This window comes from Alexandromys fortis, unplaced genomic scaffold (genome assembly GCF_014885135.2).
Source record: "Alexandromys fortis isolate MF-2015 unplaced genomic scaffold, M_Fortis_MF-2015_v1.1 scaffold_140, whole genome shotgun sequence".
Lineage (NCBI taxonomy): Eukaryota > Metazoa > Chordata > Mammalia > Rodentia > Cricetidae > Alexandromys > Alexandromys fortis.
Window position 1 is genome coordinate 2,472,095 of NW_026068048.1, and position 22,463 is coordinate 2,494,557.

A 22,463-nucleotide genomic window follows, 5' to 3' on the forward strand; every position below is an offset into this window, starting at 1 on the left:
TTGTAGAGATGGCCCAGCCGTTAAGAGCACTTGCTGCTCTAATAGTTGACTTGGCTTCAGTTCCCAGCACCCACATGGTAGTTTACAACCACCTGTAACTCCAGTTCCGGAGGGAGGGATCCACCGCCCTCTTCTGGCCTTTTCAGATACTACACCCATGTGGTGCACATACATGCAGGGAAAATACACTTATGTAGATGGAATTTTGAGGGGGGTACCAGCTCACAAAAAATGATGCAGATACTTGTTAATTATAAGAGTGTGGCCTAAGCTTAGGGTTGCTTATAACTAGCTTCTATACCTTATTTTAACCCATATTTATAAATCTATGTTCTTCCATGCACTCATTACCTCATTTCCATTATTCCCATCCTGGTTATCCTGTATCTGGCTCAAGACCCCGCCAGCCTCCTCCTCAGAGTGCACTCTGTCCAGAAGTCCCTGCTATACATCCTGCCTAGCTATTGGCCATTTAGCTTTTTATTAAACCAAACACAATGTAAAGAAATATTCTGCAACACTTGTATATATAAAATAAAAATAACTTTAAAAAATGTCCATGAAGTTGGTAAAGGGTGGGAGGTGGAGAGGATCTGTGAGGAGTCAGGAGGGGGGCATGGATGAACATGATCAAAACACACTTTATGCACACAGGAAATTCTTAAAAAAATAGTGTATACACACAGACACAAGCACACACACAGATACACACAGATACCTACACAGACACACACACACAGATACACACAGATACCTACACAGACACAGAGACACACACTCAGACACACACAGACACAGATACACAGACACACACGAGACACAGACACACAGACACAGACAGACAGGCAGACACACACACGCAGCCAGATGTGGCAACATGAATCTCTTGTCCTAGAAGCTTGTGGGCCTGCTAGCCTGAATGACACAGCTCTGCAGAAGGAGTGGAGACCCTTCCTCCACAAGGTCACCTACACACTCTGAAAGGGTAGGCGGGGCTTTGTCTCATTCTCTAGGTCCCATTGACGACAAGTGTGTGTGACTCAAATCCCATTCATTTATGATGTGTGTGCATGTGCACACGAGTGGTGGCCAGATGATGATACTTGGGAGCAAGCCCTCTCTTTCTGCATGGGTCTTGGCGATTGAATTCTGAACCCATCACGCCTGGTAGCAAGTGTCCTATCCAGCTGAACTGTCTTCAACCCCATGTTTAACTTAGAGGTTATTCACTCCATAAATAAAACACCTTTGCCTTGCAGGTTTTTTTTTATTAAGGGAAGGAAGTGTTTAACTTTTATTTTAAACTTTATAATTTACAACTTATATATATATATATTTAAAGCCTTAAATAAAAATTCCCTGTTACTATTATGGGTTCAGTTTTAGGCTACAACAAGATGCAAATATTGCACCCACATTGGTCACAGGGTTTTTTTTCTTCCAGGGTTCTGATTCTGGCCGGTGGACCTGAGAAGGTGACTCAGTGGCTAAGGGCCTTTGCTCAAGCAGAAACACCCCCCCCAATGGCTCACAACCCCATAAAACCCTAGCTCTAGGGTAGCTGACACATTCTTCCGGTCTCTACAGGTACCTGCTCTCATATGGGCACGGATTTACACTCATATATAAATAAATAAAATTAGAAATATATTTGTAAATATGAACATATAAATTATATCCATAAATTATAAACATTAATAAAATAGATTAAAATATAACAACTTTTAAACAAATTTTGGCTTGAGGTTGAGGTTCAGTGACAGAGAACTTACCTTACGTGCCTAAGAAGCTACCTGTTATATTAAGTGTGTGACCTATCTGATGGCCACACCTTGGTTTTTATTCCTGCCTGGATGTAGGGTGCTACAAGCCATATTATACAGTAATTGATCAGCTGTCTTTTCACGAGTGACTTATGAAAGCCAAGGGCTTTGGTGAAGGTTTTTAAACCAAATGACAAGGTTTTTTTTGGCGTCATTGCTTTGTGAATGAGTGACTGTCCTTTGACGTAGACGTTCACTGTAGCTAACTCCCTTTCTGTTACATATTTGGGAATTAATTCCCACGGTTCAGAACTGCTTCCCCCTAGCTACATGTAAAAATAGTTCCCACTGCCAGGCCTCTGATCCTCTCTCCTAGGCACTGCAGAGATCTGCCTTCCTGCAGTCATCTTTCTCAGCAGAAACTTGGCCAGCGCTTAGGGTCCAGGCATAGAGCGCCCCATCTAAGACGTCCACACATCTCCAAGGACGCAGAATTACTTCCTATCCCAGCCATTGCTCTGGTTTTACCCCTCGACCAGTACGGCTGATAACAGCATAGCCCAGAACTGACAATTTAGAGGCCTGGGTCTCTTCTTGGCTTAGAGCAGTAAGTCTAACGCCAGACCTAGGACCATAGAAACTGCAGCCTCTGGCGAATGTGCTAATTAGATCAAGAGCCCTGGCTACTCTCTGAATGTTTACGTAGGTTGCTTGGTTACCTGATCCCATGCATGCTGTGAGAAAAGAAGTGGCATGATGATTTAAACAATCTGTGCCCTATTCATAATTTTACTGAATAAACCTTGTAGCTCTTTACAAACCACCCGAGAACGTAGCATGTGCACTAACCTTCCCTCCAGAATCCCCTGAGGATTTACTTCTTTTCTTAACCAGCTTTCTCCACTAGGAGTTCACTGGACGTGCACTAGCCACTCCTATCTTCGTGCAGACAATCAGGGTCTGTGGTGTGCGTGTGTGTGTGTGTGTGTGTGTGTGTGTGTGTGAAAACCTTTCTCTGTTTTTTTTTTTGATTTTTATCAAGCTCTACATTTTTCTCTGCTCCCCTCCCTGCCTCTCCTCTCCCCCTCAACTCTCTCCCAAGGTCCCCATGCTCCCAATTTACTCAGGAGATCTTTTTTTTTTCTAATTCCCATGTAGATTAGATCTATGTATGTCTCTCTTAGAGTCCTCATTGTTGTCTAGATTTCCTGGGATTGTGAATTGTAGGCTGGTTTTCTTTGTTTTATATTTAAAAAACACTTATGAGTGAGTACATATGATAATTGTCTTTCTGAGTCTGGGTTACCTCACTCAACATGATGTTTTCTAGCTCCATCCATTTGCCTGCAAAATTCAAGATGTTAATTTTTTTAACTGCTGTGTAGTATTCCACGGTGTAAATGTATCACATTTTCCTTATCCATTCTTTGGTCAAAGGGCATTTAGGTTGTTTCCAGGTTCTGGCTATGACAAACAATGCTGCTATAAACATAGTTGAACACATGTCCTTGTGGCACGATTGAGCATCCTTTGGATATATACCCCAAAGTGGTATTTCTGGGTCTTGAGGAAGGTTGTTCCCTAATTTTCTGAGAAATCACCACACTGACATCCAGAGGGGTTGTACCAGCTTGCATTCCCAACAGCAATGCAGAAGTGTTCCCTTTTCCCTACAACCTATTCAGCATAAGTTGTCATCAGTGTTTTTGATCTTGGCCATTCTTAGACATGTAAGATGGAATCTCGGAGTTGCTTTGACTTGCATTTCTCTGATGACTAAGGATGTTGAGCATTTACTTACTTATCTGATTTTTTTTTATGGTACAAAATTATTCTGGCCCTGGAACCTGATAGGACTGGGGAATTGCTGGTTTTAAGGGTATGCATTACTAGAAGCATTTGTAAAGGGTAGAACAAGAGAGAACAAGGGAGAAAAAGGGGGAACAAGAGGGAACAACGAGAATGATGGACTGAAGGGAGAAGAATAAAGAAACATGAACAGCTGGGTTCTGTTGTGAGAAGACTTCTCTACCCTCAGATTTTTATCCCCCCCTTTGCTTATCATGGTGTCTTTAATTGAACCTACTTTAAGGCTCCCGTTAGTAGTGGGGTGCTGGAGATTGAATCCAGGTTCTCGCATAGGCTAAGCGTGTGCTCTGCTGTGGACCCATACTCCAGCCTACACATACCTTAGACTGCAATGACTCCTGCCCATCAGTGATGTGGAAGAGATGGAACCTGGAGGAGGTGTGGACGCAGGTATAGTGAAGACACTCAGTTTGCCAAATACCATGTCAACAGTCTTAGCACTTGGGAGGCTGATGCAGGAGGATTTCTGTAAGTTTGAGGCTAGCCTGGACTACATAGTGAGACCCTGTATCAAAACAAACAAATAAACAAACAAACGGGACTGGAGAGATGGCTCAGTGGGTAAGAGTGCTTACTGCTCTTCTAAAGGATGTGGGTTTGATTCCCAGCACCAACATGGCAGCTCACAATCTTCTATAACTCTAGTCCCAGAGGATCTGATGCCCTCTTCTGTCCTCACACAGGCCCCAGGCACACACAGACAAACATTCAGACAAAGCACCCATACATGTAAAATAAAAAATAAAATAAAATATTAAAACAACCAAACCCATCCATGCAATATTTAGGAAACACGGGTGGATAGGTGTTTCTGTGTGTGAGCGGTGAACATGTCAGGTCTCCCGTTTCTCAGTTTCTTTTCTTTTCCCTTCCTTGCTGGAGTCAACCCCAGGCCTTGGGGATGCTAAGAAGTTTCCTTCCGTTGAACCCCCCAGCCCCTCAGGTTATTGGATTTCTTCTCACCCCACATCTCTATGTGGAGGTCAGAGGACATCTTGTGGGAGTTGGTCCTCTTCTTCCAACTGTGGACTCCAGGAATTGAACTCAGCTCCTCAGGCTTCGCAACAATCACCCGCTACCAGCAAGCCAACCCTCAGCTCTCGTGTATCTTCTGGTTCCCAGTCCTGAAGCAATCGCTAAGCAGTGTACCGCTGCAGCCCATTGTTTGCCTTGTAGTTTTCCTGTATCTAGCACCTAGTGATGCCCTCTTCCCTGTCATCCCTGCTGGCTGTGTATTCTGGAGGTGCTGCATCCACAGGTGTCCCTCAGCATCTGGGGCAGCACCTGGCACAAACTGGGCCTTCTTCTTTTAAGACGGCGTTTATTTTATCCTGCATGTATGTCAATGTGCTGTTTGCATTCCTAGTGTCTTTGGAAGCCAGAAGACGATGCCGATTCCCCTAGACCTGGAGTTACAGATGAATGTCAGCCACCCTGTGGGTGCTGGGAACCGAACTCAGGTCCTCTGCAAGAGTAGTCAGTGCTCTTAGCCACTGAGCCTCCTCTTCAAACTCCCTCTTCTTCATTTCTTGAGACAAGATCCCATGATGTGGTTGAAGAGGTCCTCAGAGTTGCTGTGATCCTCCTGCCTCGGCCTGCTGGGTGCTAGGATTACAGCCACATGCCACTATGCCCAGTTTACAGAGCAGCTTTCAGGAAGTGTCCAGGCAAAAGCAAGGTGAAGACTTCCCCTCAAGCCCCAGGCCTTGCTTGCATTTTAGTGACTCACTGGCAGGCTCCTTCCCCTGCAGGGCCAGTTGACACGCAGCGGTGACCAAGGTGGGTGTGGGGTTTTGTACAGGGAGGAGTCATTGTCCTAGAGAGAAGGATGGAAGGCCCAAAACTCATACAATGACATAACCTCTTCCTTCCTCAAATCCCCATATACGCTTTCCATGGGTTACACACAAGGTCCCCCCAAACCAAAGCCAGATCTACATTACATCAAGAAACAGCCATGGGACAAGAGTCAGCAAGGCTATCTCCTGCTTGGATGGCGCTAGAGAAATAAACTAAAAATAACCAGGAGGGAGACAAGCGTGAATCTGTAATTGCAGCCGAGGCAGGAGGATCATAGAATCATGGCCAGTCTGGTCTACAGAGTTGAGTTCCAGGCCTTCAAAGTGAGATCCTGTCTCAAAAAGTAAACAAAATGAGTAAAATAAAACGTAAAATTGTTTGGGGGTATAGGTAACCTTGCAGACACTTGCCTAGCATGTGCGAGGAAGTTTTCCTTGGTACGGTGACATACCCTGCCCTCTCAGACCCTGGGAGGCTAAGGCAGGCAGATGGAGTTCTGCACAAGCCTGAGCTACATACAGAGATCCTGTCTCATAAAACCAAAGGCAGAGCCACATCAAGACATCCCGCCCTGTGCCAGATGTAGGCATGGTGGTTCTTGCCTGTAGTCCTAGTACTTGGGATGCTGAGGCAGGAAGATTGCCATGCGTTCGAGGTCAGCCTGGACTACAGTATGAGGCCCTAGCCTAAACAAAACAAAAATGACACACAGCTCCCCAGGATCTGATGTCAAGAGTCTTGAGATGTTCTCCCAGCAGCTGCTTCAGATCAATGCCCTGTGTCCATCTCCTTTTCTAACTGTGGCAGACCCTGGCCTGAGCTGGGGAGCCCCAGGCAGTTCCTCTGCAGGGGGGTCCGGGTAAGGCACTCACTGTGATATCCTTGGACGGGCAAATACCCTGTGTGAACATATACTGAAGTGTGACGTTCCAAACCCCGAACTTCTTCCACTGGCGTCAAAGAACCAGCATAACCAGGTGGCCAGAAGCTGATGGCAGCAGTTAAGGAGAAAGATGAGAATTCCTGAATCCGGTGGCAAATGGGGACAGAAAGCTGAGAAGGGCTGATGGAGGGAGAGAAGGATGGAAAAGAAAGTATCACATGGGGTGTGTACCTGCAACCCCAGTGCCCGGCCGTGGCCTCAGAAGGATCAAGAATTCAAGGCCTCTGGTTCTGGGCTACATGAGACCCTACCACAACAGAACGTAGAAAAGATAGGATACCTTGTCAAAAGGGGAAGGGCCAACCTATCTATCCTGTCACTTCTTTGCTTGGCCTTTGATTCTCCATCATTTAGAGATGCTCCTGGCTGAGTGCCACGCCCCAAATTGCCTAGAGATCTGCCTTTGTCATTGGAGTGTGAAACTGGGAAACAGATCCACTCTGTAGAGGGGCCCAATTAGCCACCCTTTGCTGTCAGAGCTAGGGAAGGCAGAGGCTCCAGGGTCCCTGGTCCTGGGGATGGTAGGTTCTGGGTGTGGCTACTGTTTCTTTAAGGGGACCACCTCATGCCCTGGTTTGAAGTTGAAAAACACGCGCTGATTCTCAGCCACACCTGGCACCCACACACATAACTCTACCACCTCCACGGGCACACACCCTCTGCATTCCTCCGTGCCTGACCGTCCCACTATTACCCCTTCGTTCAGCCTCACTGTTGGCATTAAAACCTAAATATCTTCGCCCCACTGTTCCCCACCCGCTGGCTCTTGTTTGCCTCCCTCTAATCTAGGGTAGGCACACCGTGGATGATCCACCAGCCACTACCTGCCCTTCCTTCTAATGCTGGGCTTTGACCCCAGCCGAGGCTCCCAGCTGCTTCCCCCAGTAATCTGAACCTATAGAGCAATGCTTGGGGCTTCAGGTCCAGGCATTGGATGCCCAAAGGGAGGAAGGAAAAGGTCCTGGCCCCCAGCCCGAATGTTTGAGACAGTTGCTGTTGCACAGGTCTTTGAGCCTCTCCCCAGGGTTGCTTCAACCGGCTTTTCAGGTACCACTGCGTCCTCTCCCAGCGTATGACGATCAGCCCCCTGCCCTTGCCCACGGGCTGGGAGGAAAGAGGCCTGGATTCTGTCATGAACATGTGATCCTGGTTCCAAAATTTGCAACCATCACCAAGAGACCCCATGCAGTTTTGGGGACCCAGGTACCCCTTCTCTCCAGCACCCTGTGAGATGGGCTCAGGCTTGGACTATCCTTTGGTTTCTAACCCATCCATCTATGAATACTTACTGAGCCCCAGTTATTGTCCCCTAAGTTGGGGCTGTAGAAGTATCCAGCACAAAGGGCCTGTTTGCTGGAAGTGTACAATCTGGCAGGTGAGACACTACTAAAAACTAAATCCAATTTAAGATTGTGATAACTACTATGGAAATAGAAGGATGACGTCACCTGGCATAACAGTCATACCTGCAATACCACACTGTGCCTGGGGGTGGTCAGGCAGGCCCTTCTGTGATGCTGGCCATTTGAGCCAGGTGCGGAATGTGTGGAGCCATTAAGGTGGCACTCCAACTTTCAGGCACAGGCAAATACGTCAGGCAGTAATGAGAGGGCTATGGGAGGAGCAGGGAGAAGGGCCATGTAACTGGAGCAGAGAGAGGGGGGTGGCAGAGAGACCCCAAGAACAAAATCGGGTAACTCTCTCAGTTCCTGGGGTTCTCTCTTCCTCCCTGACTGCTTTCCATGTTTCCAGAATTATCCAGCTGGGCAAGCTGTATGTTTAGGTCTCTAAGAGAGCTGACAGGGTGGTTTGGTGGGTTCCTGAAGGTGGACTAGGGAGCAAGGAGGATGACTGGTGGAAGAGGAAGGAAAACAGGGGGTTGAGCAGGGCAGAACCCTATACTGGGGTGGAGGGCCTGAGCAGGTCAAGGAGCAGAGATGCTAGCTAGAGTCTTCTCTCTCTATGACTCACCCTGTTTTCCTCTTCGTCCTTCTCATTGCTCAACAGCAACTGTCTTTGGGAAACACCTCCCTGACTGGGAACTAAGTCACAGCCTCACAGGGGCAATTGAGTCACGAGGGGTGGAGAATAGGGAGGGAGGCAAAGGATAAATAGCGGCCTCACTTCTCCGGCTCCTCTCTGCACCCTCCCCGCCTTTCCAACAGCATGCATCTCGCCAATTCGCTCAGGTCCTGCTGCCTCCTACTGCTCCTGGGGGCTCTGACAGCATGGGCAGCCCACGATGATCCCCTTGAGAAGGTCATAGAAGGGTTCAGCCGAGGGCTGAGCAACGCAGAGAGAGAGGTGGGCAAGGCCCTTGAAGGCATCAATAATGGAATCACTCAAGCTGGAAGGGAAGTGGAAAAAGTTATTAATGGACTTAGCAACATGGGGAGCCAGGCTGGCAAGGATTTGGACCGTGGCTTGGACAAGGTAGCCCATGGCATCAACAATGGCGTCGGACATGCAGAAAAGGAAGCAGAGAAGTTAACCCATGGGGTCAACCACGCCGCTGGACAGGTTGGGAAGGAGACAGACAAAATCATCCATCATGGGGTCCATCACGGGGTCAACCAGGCGGGCAATGAAGCAGGGAGGTTTGCTCAGGGGGCCCACCATGGTTGGGGGCAGGCTGGAAATGAGGCTGGGAGGTTGGGACAAGGGGCTCACCATGCTCTTGGTCAGGGTGGGAAGCAGACAGAGAAATTAGGTCAAGGGGCTCACCATGCTCTTGGTCAGGGTGGGAAACAGACAGAGAAATTAGGTCAAGGGGTCCACCATGCTCTTGGTCAGGGTGAGAAGGAGGTAGAGAAGTTTGGTCAAGGGGTCCACCATGCTCTTGGTCAGGGTGAGAAGGAGGTAGAGAAGTTTGGTCAAGGGGTCCACCATGCTCTTGGTCAGGGTGGGAAGCAGACAGAGAAATTAGGTCAAGGGGCCCACCATGCTCTTGGTCAGGGTGGGAAGCAGACAGAGAAATTAGGTCAAGGGGCCCACAATGCCTTTGGTCAGCCTGGGAGACAAGCAGAAAAATTTGGTCAGGATGGTCACCATGCATTTGGTCAGCCTTCGAAGGAAGTAGAGAAGTTTGGTCAAGGGGTTCACAACGCTTTTGGTCAGGCTGAGAAGGGGGCAGAGAAATTGGGTCAGGGAGTCCACCATGCTTTTGGTCAGGCTGGAAAGGAAGGAGGGAAAGTGGTGCAAGGGGCCAATCAGGGACTTAGCCATGCTGCAATGGAGGCACAGCAGTTTGCCCATGGTCATGGCCATGGTTATTATGCTGCAGGGCAGCCTTGGCAAGATGGAGTCAACCAGGCTGGGAAGGAGATGGAGCATTTTGGCCAGGGTGTCCACCATACCATTGACCAGGCTGGGAAGGAGACGGAAAAGGTGGTCCAAGGGGTCCAGACTGGGGTCAACCAGGCCGAGAAGGAGGCAGAGAAAGTAGGTCAAGGGGTCAACTCTGGGGTCAACCAGGCCAGGAAGGAGGCAGAGAAAGTTGGCCAAGGGGTCCACACTGGGGTCAACCAGGCCGAGAAGGAGGCAGAGAAAGTTGGCCAAGCGGTCAACTATGCTGCTGGCCAGGCCGAAAAGGAAGCGGAGAAGCTTGGCCAAGGTGTCCACCATGCTGCTGGCCAGGCCGGGAAGGAAATGGACAGGTGGCAGCAAGATGTTCATAATGGGGTCAACCAAGCCAGCAAGGAGGCCAACCAGCTGCTGAATGTAGGTGAACAGAAATGGGGAAACTGGGGGGATGGGGGTTGTGGGAGGGAAGAGACTAAACTCTTGGGAAGCCATAACACTGCGTTCCCTCCCCTCCATCTCCATTGCTGCAGAGCTGGTGGCCAGCTGGTTAGAGAAGGTGGAAGGGATCCAGTCCCGTTGTTGGGGAACTGTCCTCCTAGATGAGGGACCCTAACCTGTCCCCACTCCTGGAACCAGGAAATAGTCCTTAGCAGAGACACTGTACAAACAGACAGAGGCTGAGAAACCCCGCAGCACGAGGAGGTGCTTTGGCTGCAGGCTCTGTTGTGTTCCGTCCTTGTGACAAGTCTCTGAGGTGGTCAGGATGAGAGTGCTGACTCTATGACATTCAGATAAGAAATTAAGGCTCAGAGAGGCTAAGGGGACTCACCAAGGTCACATGACAAGTGCCCAGTGGAGGAAAGGCAGCTCTCTTTCTTCCTTTGCTTCCTGATTATGTGGCGGGGCCTGGGGGGGGCGCTTCTCGGGGACTGTCTTACCTGTATTTCTAGAGGGAACAGATGCTGGAGGCTAGGCAAACAGCCACAGAACAGGCACCAAGGAGGACTGGGAAGCAGTGTTAGGCTGACTTTTGCGTGGCCCAGTTCCCAGTTCTCCACACCCCGTGAGCAGTAGTAGAGATGAGCAAGCTGGGACGCCACCTTGAGGATGAGTCTAGGTCTCAGAGCCCAGAGTCACCTCTGCTGCTTGGAGGGAGGCACAGAAGGCTGGAGTGTGGAGGAGGGGACTAGAGAGAGTCCCGGGTGAAGACCCAGACCCTGAGTGAGAGACTGAAATAGAGGCTGGGGGAAGGGCAAGAGTGGTTGCGGGTGGAGTGCAATTGGGGAGGACATGTTGAGCCACACGTGGTGGCCGAGAGTGGGCATGAATTGTGTTAGGCTTGAGGCTAGACTGGAAAAGCATTTAGAAACCAGGGCTGAGGGTGAATGGTGGCTCTGGCATTTGTGTGGGTCCTCTGAGTCCTCCTCCTCCAAAATGGAAACGTTTCCCTAATGCTGACTTTAAGGAGAGCTTGGGTGAGGCGAGTCAGAAGGAGGCAGGCATCCTTCCCGGAGTCCTCTCTCTCCACCTCTTCCATGGGGTCAGCAGCTGGGACTCTGGGCTGTCCTTCAGGACAGTTGAGTGAGGAGCCTGGGCTCCCACCCCAGACCCAGTCATCTTAGGGGGGAGCAGGTTCTCGGGTGGGGAGGAGGGAATGAGGGAGACCTTCGCAGGTCAAGGTATGGTAGTGACGATCTGGGCTTTGTCTTTAGGGCGCTCATCAAGGCGGGCACGCAGGCCAACACGGAGGGGCCGCAACCACTACATTAGCATCTGGGGTGAGTTTCTGGGTGTAACATGGGTTTGGAGCCGGGAGTGGGGAGTGGAGGCTGCTGGGGGTTCTCCTAAGTACAGTGGTTGATTGAAGGTTAGTGACCGGCTTTGTCCTTGAATTCCAGGCCTCGGTCAACAAGCCATTTATCAACTTCCCAGCTCTGTGGAGGGTGAGTGCCTCTATAATCCCCATTATCCATCCTTCAACCTTGAATTCCCTTCCTGTAGTCTTCTTGCGGTCAGCGTTCCTTTGGGCAGACTCAGCCTCTGTTGAGACCATACAACCTGTTCTCCTAGCTCTGCGCTGGCCTTTCGTCACTCACTTGCAGCTTTTGGGTACTTTCCAGTACCAACGAACAAACATAAGCTGACAGAAATCACCTCTAGGGCCCTGGGGCATCTGGGATCCAGGGTGGGGATGCTGAAACCATCCCTCAAGTGCCCATCTGGGTTCCCCATCATCTCTCCTCCCATTCCCAGTGACTAGCTGCCTCTCCTCACTGGCCTTCTTGTGAATGCCTCTGTTACCCTGTCCTGCTGCTTTGCGTGGGTGAGCTGAGTGGTGGTAATTTGTCTTGGCAGGAAGCTCCCTTCCAGGCTGAGAGTATAAAGGTCCCTGTGGAATTCTGGTCCTTATTCTAGGTCCACAGTCTTGCTTTGTCTTTTTAAAAAAAACATTTGAAATTGTGTGTGTGTGTGTGTGTGTGTGTGTGTGTGTGTGTGTGTGTGTGTGTGTATACACTGTGTGTTGGATTCCTGTGTGTGTGTACTCTGTGTTGGGTCCCTCTGTGTATCTGTGTGTCTCTGTGTGCGTGTGTGTATATACACGGTGTGTTGGATCCCTTTGTGTGTGTGTGTGTACTCTTGTGTGTTGGATCCCTCTGTGTGTCTGTGTGTGTAAATACATGGTGTGTTGGATCCCTTTGTGTGTGTGTGTACTCTTGTGTGTTGGATCCTTCTGTGTGTCTTTATGTGTGTGTGGGTGTACACTGTGCATTGAATCCCTTAGAGTTACAGGTGTTTGTGAGCTGCCTGATGTGGGTGCTGGGATCCACACTCTGGTCTTCATGACTGAACAGATACTGCTATTATCTGCTTCCTGAGCTTAGGGCCCAGGACCCAGGGTGTGTGACAGCCCTACCTTGGAGTGGCAGAAGATCCTCTGAGGTGAAACACACAGGGCTTCTTGTGTAGAGTGACTTCCCTCATCCCATCTCCCTGGGACTGGCAGCCCACTATTCCAAGAGAAACAGCTGTCTCCCTGTCATTTTTCCAGGGTAGACTAGGAGCCCAGATCTCAGGACCCTATGGCCATGTACCTGTATCTGACCCCGCTCTTTTCTCTTCCAGAGTATCGCCGCCATCATGCCCTAAACTGATGCCCAGGCAACACAGAATGTTCATGTTGTCACATCAGCTGAAATGGCCTGGAGGAGCTGGGGGTGGGGAAGAGCTTCCTGGGTGTCCTTAGCGGGGGCTGCTTTGAGCTTTGTGAATAAACATGAACACGCTGTCCTTTCTCATCATGGTTGACTGTGCTCCCTGGAGAGGGAAGGCAAGGTTGGCGGGTGGGGAGGGGGCTTGCATTGTCTCTTGTTGGGTGGAAGGAAGTGGGAATTCGCCATACAGGATGGAAAGTGCTGGAGACTCCAGGCTGATTGGCTTGAAGAGGGCAGTTCCCGGAGGCGAGCCACACTTGTCTAACAACATGTAGTGTTTGTCTCAGCGCTGGGAAAGGTAGCTGGGAAGGGAAGCAACCGCTGGTGGGGTGTGTGGTACCCAGGAAGAAACAATGGAAGCTTGTATCCGTTGTGCAATAAAGACATGCTGGGAGCTTTCCAGGCATGAGCTCACCGAATCCTCCGACCGCCCAATTAGGTAAAAGTTCTGTTATTATCCCTAGGTATGGAGGAGTCTCATGGAGGCTTGAGCAGTTGGAAAACACACGGGCAGTTAGTGTAGGGGACGAAACAGCCTTGGAGCTGCAAACCCTCTCCTGTTTGGTGGGAGGGTAAAGCAGCGAGCAGACTGGGCAAAGACTGGACAAGTGGCAGGGTTTCTCAGGGAAGCGGAAGATGGATGCTCATCAGGGAGGTTCTTGGACAGGTAGAAGAGCCTCTTCAGTGATGTGGGTAGAGACACAGAAGGTCCAGGGTTCAGGAACCGCTCGGGCACAGAGGGGTAACAAAAGCAGCCAGCAAGTGCCAATCATAGGGGCTGAGCAAAGCTTCCTCATGCCGGTCTGTCTCACAACCCAGCCCAGATGCTGTGTTACCCCTGTTGGGTGCACAGAGATTCCTTAGGGCGAGGGCACACTGGGGATCCTTCACCGGAAGCAATAGGCCTGCATCTGGGCACTACTGGGCTGCACACAGGATGCTACCTTGCACTTTCCGTGGTCTCCCTGCCGCTCCCCAGATCCAGCCAGAGCACTAGGAGAGCTGTAGCATCCGGGAAGCCGCCTGTTGGGTTTCTTCCTCCAGTGTCAAGCACGCTCGCGGGGGTGGGGGTGGGGGTGTGTCTACAGTCTAAGGCTGCAGTCTGTTTCCAGTTCCCCCGTCCTCCCACTGGACCATGACTAAGACAGGGGGCTTGGCTTGCCCTGGGGAACTAGGCTTTGCTGGGGTGATGTTAGACCACGGAAAGCCCAAGCCAGGCTGCAGTTTAGTCACAGAGTGCCTGCCAACACCGAACACCCCCTTAAAACACAAGAAAGACACTCCAAGGCACCTAGGAGCCTCCCTCTGCACAACAAAGGCAACATCCCAAAGGTTTCTAATGTGCTGCTGTTTCCCCATCTGATTTTGTAGAGTCAGCGCACGCCTTTAATCCCAGTTCTCAAGAGGCTGGGGCGGGCGGATCTCTGTGAGTTTGAAGTCTGCCTGGTCTACAGAGTGAGTTCCAGACCAGCCAGGGAGACCTTGTCTTATTTTTTTTTAAAGGAATTATTATCATTTCATAATAACATCTGAAATATTCTGAAAATGTTTTAGCCAAAAAAAAAAAAAAAAGAAAGAAAAGGAAAAGAAAGGAAAGAGATTGCAATTTCATCACTCAGATTCTCTCCTTATCGTCTTGAACTTGCTTGAGCACACACTTGTCCATCTAGCCTCAGAACAACCCTTTAAGAAAACATTATTTATTTGTTTTGCGTGTGTACGTGTGTGGGCATGCACACGCCACAGCAGAGAACAACTTGTGGGAGTCTGTTTTCCCTGTCCACCATGTAGGCCTCAGAATTGAACTCAGGTCCTCAGGCTTGGCTGCACTCTCCCTCAGGTGCTGACACATCTTGCTTCTTCTTTCTATTATCATTTTATTATAATAACTATTTTATTTTATTATTTTGTTTTCTTCAAGACAGGGTTGCTTTGTGTAGCCCTGGCTGTCCTAGAGCTTGCTCTATAGACCATGCTGGCCTCGAACTCACAGAGATGCACCTGTCTCTGCCTCCCGAGTGCTGAGATTAAAGGTGTGCGCCGCCACCACCTGGATTATTATTGCTATTATTACTATTACTATTATTATAATACGCTTTCCCCCATTTAGACCAGATTGGTCTCAAACAATTCTTACCATATGCAGTGGTGCATGTCCATCCCAGCACTCAGGAGGCAGGGGATAAGGGTGGGTAATGGGGTGGAGGGGGGGGGAGTAGAGGGTTGGGGAGCAAGAGGACCCCAAGGCCAACTGGGTCTATATAATTCATCCTTGTCTCAAATCAACAAGGATCAAAGTAACGACAACAAAACAACAGAAACTCTTCATCATCCTGCTTCTACTGCGGATTGCTGGAACGCAGGCATGTGCCATTATCAACATGTTTTTTTTTTTAAAGTACAAATTATACTGTGGAAATCTGTGGGCTGCATGTTGGTAACTAGAACCAGGTCAAACACTTGGTGACACTGTGCTGGAATCCCAGAGAGGTACCCATCCTTCTGGGAGGCGTCCTTCATTGCCTGCTTTCCAAAGGCAGTATTCAAGGGCACCACCATTCTTTTACCAAGTAAAAGCTTGCATTGGGCCGGGCGATGGTGGCACACACCTTTAATCCCAGCGCTTGGGAGGCAGAGGCAGGAGAATCTCTGTGAGTTCGAGACCAGCCTGGTCTACAGAGATGGTTCCAGAACAGGCTCCAAAGCCACAGAGAAACCCTGTCTCAAAAAAAAAAAAAAAAAAAAAAAAAAAAAAAAAAAAAAAAAGCTTGCATTGGGTATTTTTCAAATTCCACGTCTTTATTTATGTGTTTATGCGTTTATGTATCTGTGTGTGGAGGTACGCTGGTGCCGTGACCAGTGTGTGGAAGAAATCAGAGGACAGCTTGGCCAGAGATGGTTCTGCCACTCGGGGGCCCTGGGATTGGACTCAGGCTTGGCAGGCAGCCCCCTTATTTACTGAGCCACTGTTCATTTCTTATGACATCTTCTCACCCGGTTTGTTTACAGAGTAGCCCTGAGGGTACCAGAGGAACGTCAGCTGATCCCGAGGAGACTCGCAGGCCCCTCTCTTTCCTGGGATGGGCGGGGTTTGCTGCCCTCTGCTGGAATGTTCCCTCCTCATCCTCTGGGTCACAGCTGCCTTGACCACGTCCTACCTGACCATTACTTCCCATACTCTCTCATGACACCCTGAGCTCGTTTTCAGGGTGCCCGTGGCAGTTTGCAATTATACCACAAATGTTACTTGTGGAACACTCATCTCCCCCATCGAGCTCCGGCGCTGAGGTCAGGGGCAGACCCAGATGTCTGACACATGAGCTAACCGGGGCTAGGCCGTGGACTGAGAGGAAGGGAGAAGCCCTGGGATGGGAAGGGTGGGTCCGGAGAGACAGAGGAAGGACCAGTTTCTGCAGATGCCTGGGAGTAGGATGAGGAATTTGGGCGGGACCTCACTGCTGCCTCGCCACCTTTCAGAGCCCTTGCTGGGTCTGTGCTAAGCACTTTACGTAGGTGATTCATTGTGTCTTCGCAAGTCCCCAGAGGCAGACACCCCCAATATTCCCCTCACAGATGATGGAGAAGCAGTCAGAGGGAGACAATTGCCTAAGGCCACCCAGGGGAGACCTTCCCTGTGCTGCCAGACCACCTGAGAGGTGGTCTGCCCTGTGATCTGCAGCAAGGGGGTAATAGGCTTTGTGTATAAACAAGCTTCTGATTTGCCCTTTAAGGACAGGTGTGTGTGTGTGTGTGTGTGTGTGTGTGTGTGTGTGTGTGTGTTTGGGCACCACACGACTATAAGTCAGGGTGTGGTTGCACCCATCTGACACCATGGCAGAAGGGATTACAGAGCTAAGGTAAGAAGACAGAACATGAGTAGAGGCTAGCCTGTACTGCACAGTGAGTTCCAGGCCAGCCTTGGCTATGTTATAATACCATGTCTCAAAATACGAAATCAGGTGGCTCCACAGGTAAAGGCTCTCGTGGCCAAATTTGATGACTTAAGTTCAGCGTCCTCAGGCCCCACATGGTTGAAGGAGAGAAAAAACAACTCCCATCAAGTGTCCTCTGATCTACTCGTGTGCGCGCACACATGCACACACACACACTCATGCACGCACGCATGCACGCATGTACTCACATGCACACAAAACAAATCAAAAATAAAAATTAAAAAAACCATCAAGAACGTAGCCAGGGCTTCACACAGAGAAACCAACCCTGTCACAAAAAACAAAAACCAAAGTCATGAAGAACAATAACAATTACGAAGAAAGCAAGCATCCTGATAGGTCACGGAGTCCTGCTGCTTCCGCTGGGGCCCACTGTGCACCATTTGAAACCTTTCCCGTTCGCTGCAGCTGAGCCTCACATCCGCCCGTCTTTACAGAAGTGCTGAAGGCTCCAGGAGAGGAGTAGGATGTGGCGGTCCAGGCTGCGACCAGGACCCCACAGCACGGAGGAGGGACCTGAGCAGCCCCAAGACTACCTCCCTGCTATGCTTTGTCAGTTTCCCTGAGGCCTCCCCACTTGTCTCTGCGTACTTCCCACCCCAGTGGGCTTCCAAAAGCAGCAAGTGTTCCCCAACTAAAGTCCAAAAGCAGCAAGTGTCCCCCAAACAAAGTCCTCACAAGAGTCCCCAAGTTCCCAGAGCCTTCCCCCCTCTCTGACTTCAGCATCTCCCATTGCCTGATCCAGCCACAGTGGTCTTTAAGCAGAATAAGCAGGCACCTGCCGCAGGGTCTCTGCATGCTGTCCTGCTTGAAGACTCCACACCATCTGATTGTTTTCTTCCTGTAGACGGCAGCCTACGAACTGACCTGAAAGGACTCTCCTTGTTCACGATGGATGCTTAAAATGCCAGCTACGTTTTCCCTATTCCTCCAAGTTGTAGGTTCCTTTACAGTTCTGCCCAGCTCTTGATAAGTTTCAGCGCAGGAAGTAGTAAAGAGGAGAGAGACTAAGACAGAGATTTAGATTCAGGAAGAAGACTGCACGCTGGTGCTGAAGGGAACAGTCAGAGTCAGGCCTGGGCCACACTATTCCCCATGGTTTAAAAAAAAAAGTCTGGGGGCTGGAGAGATGGCTCAGAGATTAAGAGCACTGGCTGCTCTTCCAGAGGTCCTGAGTTCAATTCCCAGCAACCACATGGTGGCTCACAACCATCTGTACTGACATCTGGCACCCTCCTCTGGCATGCAGGCAGAGGCAGAATGTTGTATACATAATAAATAAATAAATCTTTAAAGAAAAAAAAAGTCTGTTAGGTCAGAGAGGTGGCTCAGGGGTTAAGAATACTTACTGCTCTTGCAGAGGACCCAGGTTCAATTCCCGGCATTCACGTGGTGGCTCACAACCATCTGCAGTTCCAGTTCCAGAGGGATTTGATGTCTTTCTCTGGCAGGTGTGCGTGTGCATGTACATGTGCACATGCGCGCGCATGCGCGCGCGCACACACACACACACACACACACACACACACACATACACACACACGGCACATAGGCAAAATATCAATACACACAAAATAATAACACATAAGCTTGTTTATTTGTTTATATATGATATGTATGTGTGAATGTGTATGTTCACGTGGGGGGTATCATTTACATGAAAGAGCCATAGTGTTGGTCCTTGCCTTAAACCTTGTTTGAGACAGAGTATCATTGTTTGCAATCGTGTACTCTGCACTAGCTGGCTCAAGAGCCTCTGGGCATTCCCCTGTCTCTCTCTCCAGTCTTGCTTTAGGAGCGCTGGGATAACAGATGGGGGCTACTGTGTCTGGCTTACATGGGTCCTGGGGATTTGAACCTTGGTCTTTATGCTAGCATGGCAAGTGCTTTATCCACTGAGCCACCCTCCTAATCCAATTAGAATACTTTTTGAGGTTTTCTTTATTTTTAGTTTATCTGTATGGCTGTTTGCCTGCACCTCTGTCTGGGCATCACATTTCAGATCCTTGGAACTGGATCTGACACCTCTGTCTGGGCCATGAGGTGTCAGATCCCTGGAAATGGAGTTACTGACAGTCATGAGCTCCCATCTCTTCAGCCATCCTCACTTTTTTGAGACAGGGGGTTGCATAAGCTGGTCTTGAACTTGGGATCCTTCTGCCTCAGCAGCCGGAGCCATGCGGTCACAGGTGTGCCCCCAAATATGTGGCTCATCAAAATGATCAAAAAGAAACTTTTTATCTGCATGTATACTGCATAAAATGACAACAGGATGGCTCCCTGGCGTGACTGAAGAGAAGGGTTTCATTGAAGACACGAGGGAGAGAACAGCCAGAGGCATCTGGAAGAGTCCAGAGCAGACAGAGCACGGAGTAGACAGAGCATGGCCAGCAGACTGGACCTTGCCGTGAGAGAAGCAGAAGCAGATCAGAGGGGGAGAGAGGGAGAGAGTGTGGGCAAGAAAGAGAGGGCAAAAGAGTGACAAAGAGAAAGAGACCATAGCCCAAACAGCGGGGGTTATAAAGAGAAATGAGGGGCTGGGGGAAGAGTGTGTGTGAAGGACTAGGTACCCGTGCTACAGAGGAAGCATGGAAGCCAGCAAGCAATCTGGAATGCTAACAGGCACCACAGACAGCCATTCGTCTCTTCTGTCTGAGGGGCACAGCTCTTTGGTAGAGGGAAACTGCCTCACGAGTTTTGAGGAATGCCACTTTTTGTCCAATGGTCAGAATTTGGGGAAATGGAGTTTCCTTTGGACCTGACATACACAATGTATTTTGATTGTTTCTACCCCATCCCCATCTTCAGCTCCCCCCATGACCCACCACCCATATCCCTCTTTTTGGTTATTGTTACTATTAATAGCCCCCCCCCAAGTCCAGCAGTGCTGGTCATGTGCCAATCGCTACGATGGAGCCATCTGCTGGGAGTGGGCAACGCCCCAGTGGTCACATTGCAAAGAAAAGTGACTAACTCTTTTTCAGAAGCCATCAACCGCCAACAGCTCCTCAGCTAGGGCTGGGGACCCAGGAGCCCTCTCCCATCCATGCTGGAATGTGGCCTCCCTCGGTCTTGTACAGGTTGTATGCTGGCAACCACAGCTGCTATGAATCACGGGTACAACAGTCCCGTCCTGTCCAGCAGCCAGCAATGTAGCAGCTCTCATCTCCATCCTCCAGCTCTTAGTCTCTACACCCGTTCTTTGGGGATGTTTCCTAAGCCTTGAACTGTGGGAAGTTGGTAGAGGTGACCCATCCAAGGCTGAGCACCTGTTGTCACTTGTTCTCAGTATATCAACCAGTTTTGAGCCTCTGTGTTAGCCACCGCCCACTGCAAAAAGGAGCTCCTCCAGTCAAGGTAAAGAGCATCAAAAGTCTGTGAGTATAAGCATAGACTAGGAAGGAAGTTTGACATGACCGTTTAGTGAATCAGCACCATAGGTCTCACTCCAGGGTCTATGATCTCTCAAGTCATAGGCTTTTGGCCAGGTTTACAGTGCCATACACAGACTCCCCTCTGTGGAGCAGGTCTCAGTTCCAATCAGAAAATGACTGGTTACTCCCATAGCCATCAAGCCACTATTGCCCCAGAGGCTGTAACTTTCGGGGCAGTTCAGTACTCCAGGGTGCAGAGCCCAACCCTGGAGAAGACCATTTTCTCTTCCGGCAGTCTGCGAGGCACCTTCCAGCACCGTGAGAGCCAGCCAGCTGGGAGAGAATTTCCTGAACAGTTGGAGACTGATTTCTGGATGTTCTGTAACCAAAGCGTGCAAGTGCCACAGAGTCCAGAAGAGGGAGCTGGACCCCCTGGAGCTGGAGTTGCAGCCAGTTGTGAGCCACGTGAAGTAGGTGCAGGGAACTGAAACTCTTCCTCTGGAAGAGCAGCAAGCACTCTACCCACTCCCCAGCCCCCAGGCAGGGCTTCTCTGTGGCTTTGGAGCCTGTCCTGGAACTAGCTCTGTAGACCAGGCTGGCCTCGAACTCACAGAGATCCGCCTGCCTCTGCCTCCCAAGTGCTGGGTTTAAAGGCGTGCGCCACCACCTTCCAGCCACAGCAAGGATTCTTTCTTAGTAATCATTGAGTCATCTCTCCAGCTAACTTTCCTTTATAACAAAGAACACTTAGCAACTGTACCCAGCTACAAAACAATGCTTAGGACAGATGATCGTTTCTTATTTTAGTGAGCAATATAAAGTATTCTATTGATTATTATTATTATTATTATCATCGCTGTCGTTGTCATCATCATCATTATATGGTGTGTATGTATCTTAGTGTATGCATGCCCCACGGTACATGTGTGGAAGTCAGAAGACAGCTTTCAGTCCAGCATGTGAGGTCGGGTGACTAAACTTGGACGGTTCACCTCGGTGGCAAGGGCCTTTACCTACTGAGTCATCTTGCCAACCTGTAAAACACTTCTTTTTTTTCCATTTATTTATTTATTAAAGATTTCTGTCTCTTCCCTAAAATACTTCTTATTATATTCTTTGTTGTTTGTTTGTTTGAGATAGGGTCTTGCAGCCTGGGCTGGCCTTGAATTCATGGTTCTCCTGACTCACCTTTCCCAGTGTGGAAGTGTGTGCACCATGCCAGGCTCCCGGGATAGTCTTAGGAAGATAGTAAGCTGCTAGGACAAGGAAGACAAACACTGATGGAGATGGGCAGAGCAGGTGTGCAGGGCTAGGTGCGTGAAGCCTGGCCAGGGGGACCGCAGTGAGCATTCTGTCTGGAGTTCCTCCTCTATCCACCCTGTGAGTGGGATCGGTGGGCCCAGGCAGTAGAGGCTCTGTCACTCATCCCGGGGACCCAGACTTCCTCCTGCGTCCCCTCTTCCCACGTCGCTCCAGAGAAAAATCAAGATTAATTCCATCTAGACAAGCAAAGGTTGGTGTGACACACTGGAGTGACAGACAAGGCTTAGGAGCTCAGGCTCTGCCAAAGGCAGGTCTGGGCTTGGCTCTTGGTTCGGCTGCGGGCCGTCTGTGTACTCTGAGCCACAGTGTCTACATCTCTAAATGGAGGTAATAAAAACAGCAGTCTTCCTGGGTTAGATGACTCTGACCATACAGAAACTGGCACAGAAATCTGGGTGCATAGAAAGCTTTTGATAAACCGGAACTGTGATTATTACTATTAATTAATATTAGTAGTATTTTAGCTGAGCGTCGGCAATGGCGGAGCAGGGAAGTTGGAGCGGGGGACAGTCAGGAATGGTGTTTATACACAGAGAAGTGTTAAATGGTACAAGCTGGGGTGCGGATGTTGGGGTGGGGAGAGACGTTGAGAAAGGCAGATGGAAACTGGCCCCTCCTAACTAGGTGATGAAGCTGGATGATACAAGACAGTTCCAAGTGGGAGGGCCCAGTGCCCCTGGGAACAGAGAAGCAGTCACACTTGTCAAACAGGGATGAGATGTGGGGAGGATGCTGGGGCTCTCCACTGGAACTGTGACCGAGGGTGAGGGGGTGATCTTGTGCTGACCCTCCTCCCTCACTAGAGCTGCCCTGGCCCCTGGGGAAGGGCAAGCAGCACAGTGACCATGAACTCTTACAGATCCACACGGCCCTCCGTTCAGGTAAACAGGATGGGTGTCTGGGTCAGCTCCCAAAAGAGGCTT

General features: G+C 49.8%; 1 protein-coding gene across 2 annotated transcripts; it reads left to right on the top strand.

Annotated features, from left to right (window-relative positions):
* Window positions 1–8,498: 8,498 nt before the first annotated feature.
* On the top strand, window positions 8,499–12,938 carry Sbsn (suprabasin). 2 transcript variants are annotated; one of them, XM_050118975.1, is made up of 5 exons: window positions 8,499–9,180; window positions 9,235–10,095; window positions 11,391–11,456; window positions 11,577–11,621; window positions 12,802–12,938. In XM_050118975.1, exons 1-5 carry the CDS (start codon window positions 8,542–8,544, stop codon window positions 12,823–12,825), a joined length of 1,635 nt encoding a protein of 544 aa, XP_049974932.1. In that variant the 5' UTR covers window positions 8,499–8,541; the 3' UTR covers window positions 12,826–12,938. The 2 variants fall into 2 exon arrangements, with proteins under 2 accessions (XP_049974932.1, XP_049974931.1); XM_050118974.1 differs by having other exon boundaries at window positions 8,499–10,095.
* The last annotated feature ends 9,525 nt before the right edge of the window (window positions 12,939–22,463 follow it).